General features: G+C 41.3%; 1 protein-coding gene and 1 long non-coding RNA gene across 5 annotated transcripts in view; one reads left to right on the top strand and one right to left on the bottom strand.

Annotated features, from left to right (window-relative positions):
- Nucleotides 1–10601, bottom strand: part of LONRF1 (LON peptidase N-terminal domain and ring finger 1) — a 37395-nt gene that overhangs the window by 3089 nt on the left and 23705 nt on the right. For 3 of the 4 annotated variants that reach the window (XM_005299142.5, XM_042841920.2, XM_005299144.5), the window contains exons 9-11: nt 4460–4618; nt 4163–4325; nt 3271–3423 (exon numbers count right to left, since the gene is read on the bottom strand). In XM_005299142.5, the coding sequence (XP_005299199.2) occupies nt 3271–3423; nt 4163–4325; nt 4460–4618 (475 nt within the window). The remainder of the gene's footprint in view (nt 1–3270; nt 3424–4162; nt 4326–4459; nt 4619–10601) is intronic. The other variant, XM_005299143.5, reaches the window with a different exon arrangement.
- On the top strand, nt 6284–7163 carry LOC135983713 (uncharacterized). The gene is made up of 2 exons (XR_010601468.1): nt 6284–6409; nt 7071–7163. It is a non-coding gene; the product is annotated as an uncharacterized LOC135983713 (long non-coding RNA).

Genomic DNA, 10601 nt, shown 5'->3' with positions numbered 1-10601 from the left:
GTTTAATCTCCCATGCAAACTTACCCACGTAGGAAGCATAATCGGTGTTAGTTGTAGCCACATTTTCCCAAGTTAGTTGGTACATCTCAAACATGTCAGTCGTCTTCTTGTATGGCTTGGGTAGGCAGCAACAATTACAAATTTATATCTACATTTGATAGCGAGCACATTCCCACAACAGTGAGTTGGTGAAGGTCTTTCAGGCCCCCAGCAAAAGAACGAAGGGCACACCAAGATATAGGATGTGTTCTATTGTTTGTGCCTAGTGACCACAATTGCATACAGGTGTTTGCTTCATTTTCCATTGAAAGAGGGTTTGTTGATGTGATTTAATCTGCACCAGTCTTTCCAACTGGAATCAAATCCCAGAGGTTCCTCGGCAGGGTCACCGACAAGCTGTTTATTTTGAGCAGTTGAAACGCTCCATGTGGCCCTCCTTTGAGCCTCAGTGTTGAAGTTGAGTGTAAGGGTATGAAGGCAGTTCCACAGAGGGTTGCAGGATTTAAATTTTGTCTTTGGCGGGTTCTGCAAGTCATTGTGCAACGGGATCCTCATGTTTTCATTGACGTGGTTGAGAAAGCGAGATGTCTGGGAAACTCTTCTAATGTCTGGAGGCTGGATGTGAGATAGGACCAGAAGCCAGTCGACTGGAGTCAATTTGAGCATCCCTGACACTATGCACATGGCATTATTGAGATGAGTATCAAGGAGGTTAGTGTGACTGCTGTGAGACCACACTGGTGCACAATATTCAACCATAGAATATACCAAAGGCAATTGTTGCAGTTTGTAAGGTCTGTGCACTGGAGCCCCATGATATTACAGCCAATTTCCTGATAACCGCGACACAATATCTGACCTTATCTTGGGTGTTCTTGAGGTATTTTTGAAAGGTTGAACTCCAGTCCAGTGTAACAGCAAGATAGTTCGGATTAGCTTGATGGCCAATGCTATTCGTATGCATTAATTTCCGCGACTCCATTGCAGGTATATCTGTGGTGTATAGATTAAAAAGTATTCGGGCCAGGATGGAGCCCTGAGGTATGCCAGAGTTAAGAGTTCTTAACATGTCAGTTATTGCTGCATTGACAAAACAGGTGTCAGAGGGGATGACTGTCACATCAGCACAAAACAATGTGGGTTTATTTGCTTTAAAATTAAACTAAAACAAAAGGCCAAGAATTAGATGGTCCAGACTTGTCAAAAATCAGACTAGATACCACATTTCCATCAATTTGTTAGATACTAAGGCATCATCATTTTCTTTGATACTTACAAGAGGGGCTGTCTGCACTAGGAAGGGTTTTTGCTGGTGGACAGTACTGCCACACAAAGTCACCAACAGTTTTCTCTGCAATTAGCAGCGGTTGTCTGACAAATCGAAGAGCACAAAGTAACTGACACAATCACACTGTGTCTTCTCTTTCATTAAAGCTCTGGTGAAAGCTCCTGATATATTGACTGTTTATCCCAAAACCCACTTTCTTCAATCGTCTTGTATCGCTTGCTTTCAGCATGCTCCTTCATTCTCTCAGCACGACCAGTGACCTCATTGCTGCAGAACTTGAAGCACGATGCATCCTCTTCATTCCAGTCTTTACCTTTCTTGAAAAATTTTTAAGCACTGATTTCTTGTTGGTATTCAGGCATAGAATTGAGTTTTCACCCTATATTTACCTTTTTTACCTTCTCTATCTGTGGAGGACTGACTGTTTAAATTCAGTGCCGCACTAAATGGACAGAAAGAAATAGGCAGCAGCATTTCCTTGTGAGCCAATCATAGCGCAATAGTAACTTGATTTTCCAACCTCTACCATGTGTGTTTTGTGTTTTACGCTGTGGAACTGCTTCAGTCTCTGAGCTGCAGGACAAATTCTAATGCTTTATGCAATTGTTGTAACAAAAATAAGTACCCCAGAAAAATACTGAATGGATAAGTGCGTGTAAATCAGTAAAAAACAAAACTCCTTTAATAAAAAAACTGGTAATTTATCGGTGAAAAAAAAAATCAGCAAAAACTGAAAATGCAGAACACACAATAAGCAAGAACACTAAAGTTTCCAAAAGGAGAAAAATCTGATATCACTAATTGTTGAGATCTGTAATATTATCTGAGCATGTGAAGTATTATTTACTTCCAGCTGAAAAGTTATTGTATACCAAGTAGTCAAAATTAGTCTTGCAGAAGCTTTGGCTGAAAAGCATGAGTATTAATGCACAAAATATATCCATCAGTGTTTGAAGAATTTCTGCAGATTGGGTGTCCTTGTCTTCAGAGTAAAATACTACCAATATAAAAGCAGCACAGGAAAAACTTGTAACAAAAAGAAACAATTTAACATCCTTAACTAAATGAAGCTATTCTTTAAAATGGAAAGTTTTCAGCTATGCTCAGGCCTAACTTCTGTTTGCAGTTACAATTTGTGCTGGCAAAAGATAAGCCTGTACTTTTTGCACCTACAAGATCTGTACCTACAATGAGGTAACTATGTAGCTACCAAGGGCTTCAGAGATCCACGCTGCTGCAATCGATGCAGCAACTGTCGATTTAGTGGGTCTAGTGAAGGCCTGCTAAATCAATGGCAGAGCACTCTCTGGTTGACTCACCTTACTCTTCTGGGGGAGCTGGAGTACTGAAGTCGAACAGAGAGCATCTCCTGTCGATGCAGCACAGTGAAAACACAGGGGTATGTCGACCTAAGCTACGTCGACTCCATCTACGTTATTCACATAGCTGGAGTAGCGTAACTTAGGTTGATTTATCCCGGTAGTGAAGACAAGCCCTATGACTGCTTCTGTCCAGTATGCCCACAAAGAGGAGACTGGAACACTTGACATTTAGGGCCAAATTTAAAATTCACCAATGAACCGGGTTAGGTATAGCATAAGACAAACCTATTTGACCAATAGTAGTAAGAAGCTATTTAAAATAAAGATGATTATGTTTGGTTTTTTTTGCTAACTTTGTAGATAAAAATATCTACAAAAAAGCACTACCCTCCCCCCCCTAGAATGTCAAGGAGGGATCCATGCAAAGCAACTGCAGCACCAGCACACACACACACACACACACACACACACACACAGGCAGAATGACCTCCTGTTGCTGCTTAAAGAACGGATATAACTAGTGGAAATGGGAGATGGAACTGCATCCGCCACACAGCAGATCCCTATAGAAACTGCTTCAAGTATGTTATGTTTAAAAGTGAAGGGTTTTTTTTTAAAAGAAGTAATGAATGAATAACTGATGCCAAAATCTTAGCCCACCTGTAGGTTTTCCTCTCTCTCTGGCATCGGCCCAAAGTGCTGAAGGATCTGGCTGCGAAATTTGTTTCTCAAGCTTTGGAACCAGCCACAAGCCTGATTGTATACCACATCATGAAGTGCTCTCAGATTCTTCAGCTCTTCTTTATCTGCAACCTATGATAGAACACTAGAGTAAACTTAAATACACAACACAAAGAATGAGATAATCGGTCTAATACACATTCCACTTCAACAATCATGAAGCCTCCACATTCATACAAGCCTTAAGGAGCAATGGCAGAAAGGAGAAGAAAAAGCGTTGTGGTACAGAAATCCCGCACTTCAGACCAAATACCTCTCATAAAATAGCAACATGACAAGAATTATGTAAAACAAATTTGTGTTTAAGTAGGTCATATTTACAGTCCTACTTTACGTCATTCTGCACTTAATATACATTTAACAGGCCCACTTTTTCCATTATATTCTTTACTACAGTCACACATTTAGATCAAGTTTCAATTCTGATGCAGCTAAACTCTAGAAATCAATACTTTGGCATATTTCATAGTTACGGTGGATACCTAATAGCTGTCCAAAAAAAACCTCATGACGCCTTATTTAAATTAGGAAAATTAGTTATTGGCTATATATCAGTTTAAAAGTAATTTTTACTTCATAAAAGTTAATAGTATTGATTGGGGGGAGCACAATTCTAAGATAAATTTGTCTTCACAAAAGGTCTAGAAAATCTTAGCTATTTTTATTTTTCTTTAATATAGGAGAACCATGTCTCCCAGCAACTGTTCTGTAATCCCAAACATTTGAAGCCAAGTCTTTATGAACAAATGGTAGAGAAAACTAAGATTGTTGGTTAAGAGGAGTGTTATTGCTCAGAAAGAGTTCCAGATACCTTAATATCTTCCAAATATTCGATGTCTGCAGTACAATAGCCATCTTTCATCCCTCTTCGTAAAACTCTAAATCTCTTTCCACCAACTGTGTCAACAACAGACCTCCCATCAGGTAGGAAATGAATATTCCTAATTTGCAGCATACAACCATAATCTGCAAAACTAGAACCAGAAGCACTGTCAGCAATGGTAAGTTCACAATTTTCAAACATTTTTGCAATAAAACGGAAGCTGGGGGGAGAGGTAGAACCATACAGAGCTCTTAAGCAGCTAAGAGTATCAGAATGTATACTTGCTTGTTTTGAGGGTCACTGATACACATCCCAAATTGTTTAGTCCCAGTTTCCATACTTCTGCGAATCATCAATCGGTATCTTGGCTCAAACACATGAAGAGGGCAAGGCACAGTGGGGTATGCCATAGTGCAAACAAACACAGGAACATTCTTGGTCAAGCTAAAGGCAAACCCAAAATAGATTAAATATACCTTTTGAAATTTAACCACAAGACTGTGCCAAGCCATAATAATTAACAGCAAAAGTGCTACACTACGTTTATTTTGCCAAAGGCAATTTAAAAAAAATAAAGAAATGCTGGGTGTCCGCTGATTTTCATTATACCTTAAGTCATAAAATGTCCCTGGCAGGGTGAACATTTATTGCTATTTAAACATTTAAGAGAACATTACAAAGTGTATTACGGACAGTGGTTTATTCTGATCAAATATTTATAGCCAGAATTCCCCCACCCCCAATAGTTTGTAGCATATAAACTACCATTGAAAGAACACTTATTCTGTGAGATGCATCAGTCTGTGAAAGTTTTACTAAAGTTAGAGAATAGTTTCTAAAGTTGTAGTTACTGCAAGCCATCAGCTGAATTACTTCCAGGGATGGACCCCGAACAGGGGGAGTGCAATACAAGGTAAAATTTGCTGTGCATGGCTCACATAGTAGCAGCTAACTAAGGGAATGAAATAGATTTGGTCAAAGATTTTTTCCAAGCTGTTTTTTTAATCAATGGTTTTATTTTTGCTAGACGCAGACAGAGTTAGCATTAAAAGTTACCCTGTATCTTGCACTCTGCCTTTCAGAATGTACAAATGGTCATTTGAATGCTAGTGTTTTGCTCTGCACTGTTAAGTTGCCTAAGTGACAGTTTCTCACCAGTATTTTCTGACACAGACAGAGGCTCTAAGACAGAGATGGTTCTCAATAGTGAAAGGAACAACTTGAAAGTCACACTTTATTTTAATGTTTTGTACTTATTAATAAAAATAACCCCTAAGATTACAACTGAAAAATTAGAGAATACATAAAATAAAGTGGGAAAAAGAGTACTGTTTTATCTATCATGCAACTCTGAGGGAAACTCAGAAGTATGCTTTTCCCCAAGCTTTGCAAGAGGCTATTTACCTGTAACAGTAACAAAGCTGAAACTGAAGAGACAGTATATAGGCACAGAGAAGGAAGAGAGATTAGCACCACCTGATCACGTTAGGTGGTGCTAATCTTGAGCTCACCTAAGAGACCATTATAAAAATGTGTGATTTTATTTTTTAACTAATAATAGGACATTCATTCATTTTCTGAAGTTAGTAAATTTAAATACTAAGTTGACAGCTTTCCCGATATTTAATGTTCCTTCACAAAATTATGAAATGCCATCATTAAAATCATTAACAAAACTATACAAAAATTTCCACCCTGACAGTAACTGGATTTCTTCAAGCTGCGTCCCCCTATGGGTGCTCCACTTGAGGTGCTCACAGTCCTTCAATCAGAGATTTTCGGCAACAGTGCTCATTCAGTCCCCACGTTCCCTAGCTATTCTCATGCCCTTTACAGAGCACATATAGAGCTGTGGATAGACCGCTCTTGGTTCATTCTCCACTGCAAAGCCTAAGGAGACGAGGCTCTGAAGCAAAGTGGAAGGAGGGAGGGTAGTGGAGCAACCATAGGGGGACACATCTTGAAAAAGCCCAGTTACTAAACAAGGTAACCAACCTTTCTCTCTCTTCTTCGAGTAGCATCCCACCTATGGTGCTCCATTTGAGGTGGCTCCCGAGCAGTACCCTTTCAAGGAGATGGGAATTTTGGAACTCAATCTAAGACTGAGAGTAAAATTTCAGAGCCTTTGACAGCATCTATTCAAGAAGCACCAAATATGGTATGGTGTCCTCACGAAGCAATCTTGCAAATCTCAGTCCATCAGCAGAACGACAGATGTAGATTGGTATCTGGCAGGTAGGTATAGTATATTACAAGCAGTATAGCAAGAGAGGATCCAGTCAGAAACCAACTTAGAAAGTCTCTGCATGGACACTGACACTCTTTTAGTTGTGTCCACAATAGAAACAAATAGCCTCAAAGAGGGTCGAAAAAGTCTAGTCTTGCCCAAATAATAGGTCAGTAGCCTCCGAACATCCAAGTTATAAAGGGCAGCTTGTTGCCTAGACAGATGGGGTTTAGGACAGGAAACTGGGAGGTGAATTGACTAGTTTATGTGAAAGTCTGAGCTAACTCTGGGCAAGAAACAAGGGTGTGGTCAAAGGGATACCTTTTCTTTGAAAGAGACAGCATATGGAGGGTCAGCCAGGGTCAGCCATCAAAGCTCTTCGCTTGCCAAGTCTTTGGCCCTAAAAAGGCTGTTTTCAGGGAGAGATTTAGAAACAAGCAGGTAGCTAGCAGTTCAAAGGGAGGCTTCATCAGAAAGTTAAGAACTAAATTTAAGTCCCAGGTGGTAATGGGATCTCTGACATTTGGGAAAGATTAGATAATCTTTTGATGTGTCAAGAAGTTACAAGGGTGAGCAAATACTGAGAAACCCTCCACCAGAGAATTAAGTACTGTGATGGCCACTACAAGAGCTTTAATTGAACCTAAAGTAAGGATTTCCTTTTTTCAGAGCAAGAAGATATTCCAGAATCTCTGAGGTAGCAGAGTCAGCAAGAGATTGGTGCTGGTCAGCACACCAGTGGTAAAATCTTTCTATTTCTGATGGAATCTTTCCTACTATTCAGCAGGACTTCATATCCTTCTCCTGAGCAGGAGAGTGCTAACCCTGAGAGTCATCTAGATACCAAGCTTTGAACTGCAGTGTTCAGGTTGGGGTGAAGAACATTCCTCAAGTCCCGAGTGGGAAAAATGGACATTGATGGAAGGTTGATGAAGGAGAGGCAAAGGTAGTAAGGAAGCCATGCTAGTTTTGGCCAGGTTGGTGCAATCATGACGACTGTGACCTTGTCCTGTCTGATTTTGTTTAGCACCCTGAGGATGAACAGCTTTCGGGGAAGAGCATAAAGGAGATTCTCTGTCCATGGGAAGAGAAGGTCAACCCCCAGAGAATGACGACCCAGGCCTCCTCTTGAGCAGAACTTCACACAACTCACCAGAGAAATCTGCATGTAAGAAATATTTGTCAAAATATGGATTTATTTTCCACTTGTGATCTTGAGTGAAGTGACTGCGAAGATCAGGATATGGTGCACTATTGACCAGTTCCATAACTTTATTGCCTTTGTGGAGAGGGAAGGAGATTCACTCTCCGTTGCTAATACAGTAGTACATACTGGCCCTGTTGTCTGTCATCATGCAGATGGATTGACCCATGGATGGCGGGTACCATAGCCTATGCTCCACCCCCAGTCTCCCTTCCCTTGCTTCCCACTCTGCATGCAGCTCCAGTCCCCCAGTGCTGGCCCCGGCTGGGGCTAGGCCGCACACCACCCGCCTTCCCGGCACTCCAGGGAGGGCGGAGGGAGCCTCTGGGCTCTGGCGGGGGTGTGTGGAAGGGACGGGGCCTCGGGCAGAAGGTGTGGGACTGGGGGGGCTAGCCTCCTCCAGCCAGCGGTTCATGCGTTGCCCGTAGATTGACCTTGTATCATACAGAGGAAATGCTGTCAGGCATAATTTACAGCTTCGAGTTCCAGAATGTTGATGTGCAAGGTGGACTCTTGGGCAGTCCACCTGTACTGGACAGTCCAGTCCCACAGATGAGCTTCCTATCCAAGGAGAGACATGCTGGAAACTATTGTAACAATGAGAGGGGGACAGTTAAATGCAATCCCTGTGCACATATTGTCTGGATTCTTCCACCAGTCGAAGGAGACTAGTATGTGAGGAGGAAGAGAGAGCAACTTGTTTAGACAGTCTCTGTTACAGGCATAAAGTGTCCTGAACCAAACTTGGAAGCAACACAAGTCTAGGAGAGGATGTAGCATGACAAAGATACATGCTGGCATGAGCCTGAGGACTCAGTTGAATTTGAGCAATTAAGTATGACGGAGTGAGGAATATGTCCTCTGGCAGATAAAATCTGAATGTTGTAGCATCAAGGGTAGCCCCTATTAATTCTTTCCTTTGAGGCCTTTGCAGAGCTGAGCTGAAAGCAAAACCTGTTGAACAGAGCCATTTACAGCACTTCTGACTTGAGAGCCAATAGTTGAGGTAAGGGAAGATAATTAATGCCAACTGGTGAAGCTGTGCAGCAACTATCACCATAATGACTTGTGGATAGTTAATGTAATGCTGATTTTTTAAAAAAAGGGTCCAGAGATGATCCTGGCTACTACAAGCCAGTAAGCCTAGCTTCAGTACCAGGCAAACTGTTTGAAACTATAGTAAAGAATTATCAGAGACACTGATAAACACAATATGTTGTGGAAGAGTCAACACAGCCCTTGTGAAGGAAAATCATGCCTCACCAATCTATCAGAATTCTTTGAGGAGGGGGGTCAAGAAACATGTGACAAGGGTGATCCAGTCAATATAGTGTAACTGGATGTTTAGAAAGCCTATGACAAGGTCCCTCAACCAAGGGCTCTTAAGCAAAGTAAGGAGTCATGGGATAAGAGGGAAGGTCTTCTTTTAACTTGTTACTGATCCATAAGACAGGAAACAAAAGGTAGAAATAAATGGTCAGTTTTCACAGTGGAGAGAGGTAAGTAGTGGGCTCCCCCAAGGATCAGTACTGGGACCAGCGCTGTTTAACATTCATAAATGATCTGGAAAAAATGGGTGAATAGTGAGGTTGCAAGTTTGCAGATGATACAAAATTACTCAAACTAGATAAGTCCAAAGCTGACTGCAAAGAGTAACAAAGGGATCTCACGAAACTGGGTAAAACTAGGCAACAAAATGGCAGATGAAATCCAATGTTGATAAATGCAAAGTAATGTACATTGGAAAACATAATTTCAACTATACATACAAGATGATGGGGTCTAAATTAGTTGCCACTCAAAGATCTTGAAGTCATTATGGATAGCTCTCGGAAAACATCTGCTCAATGCACAATGGCAGTCAAAGAAGCTAACAGAATATCAGAAACCATTAGGAAAGATAGATGATAAATCAGAAAAATATCATAATGCCACTATATAAATCCATGATATGCCCACACCTTGAACACTATGTACAATTCTGGTCATCCCATCTCAAAAAAGGTATTAGAATTGAAGCAGGTACAAAGAACACCTACAAAAATGATTAGGGGTATGGAACAACTTCCCACAAAAGCTTAAGGTGCCACAAGGACTTTTTTTTTTTAAATATAAAAAGACTGGGACTGTTCAGCTTAGAAAAGAGCCAACCAAGGGGAGATATGAAAGCAATCTACAAAATGATGAATGATGTGGAGAAAAAGTATCATCTATCCCTTCAGATAACACAAGAACGAGGAGTCACCCAATGAAATCAATAGGCAGCAGGTTTAAAAACCACACATAAGGAAGTACTTCTTCACAAAATACAGTCAACCCGTAAACTTGTTGCCAGGGCATGCTCTGAAGGCCAAAAGTGTAACTGGGTTCAAAAAAGAATTAGATGAGTTCAAAGGTTAGCCATGATGGTCAGGGACAAAACCCCATGCTCTGGGTGTCCCTAAACCTATCTGCCAGAAACTGAGACTGAACGACAGGGGATGGCTCACTTGAAATTGCTTTGTTCTGTTCGTTCCCTCTGAAGCATTTCGCCCCAGACATCGTCCGAAAACAGCTTATGGCTAGATGGACCATTGGTCTGACCCACTATGGCCATTCTTATAACTTTCATGAACACCCTAAGACCGGCAGACAGTGTGGGTATATCTACATTGCAATTAAACACCTGTGGCTGGCCCGTGTCAGCTGACTCAGGCTCGCAAGGCTGAAAAACTGAAATGTACATAAGCCCAACGCTTGGGCTTAGCCTGGGCTCTGGGATCCCAAGAAAGCTCCAGCTCAAGCATCTACATTGGCTCGCAAGGCTGTAAAATTGCAGAGTCAGCTGACCTGGGCCAGCCGCAGCTGTTTAATTACTACGTAGACATGCCCTCTGAAGGGAAGGACTTGATATTGGTAATAGTCTTGGCCTATCATGAAGAACCTCTTGTGAGAAAGGTGTATTGCAATATGAAGGTATGTGTCCTCAAGGTTGAGGGTAATGAAATAGCCCCCCA

This window comes from Chrysemys picta, chromosome 5 (assembly GCF_011386835.1).
Source record: "Chrysemys picta bellii isolate R12L10 chromosome 5, ASM1138683v2, whole genome shotgun sequence".
NCBI classification, from domain to species: Eukaryota; Metazoa; Chordata; order Testudines; family Emydidae; genus Chrysemys; species Chrysemys picta.
The sequence above is the reverse complement of the archived record's forward strand: the minus strand, read 5'-3'. Positions and strand labels throughout refer to the sequence as shown.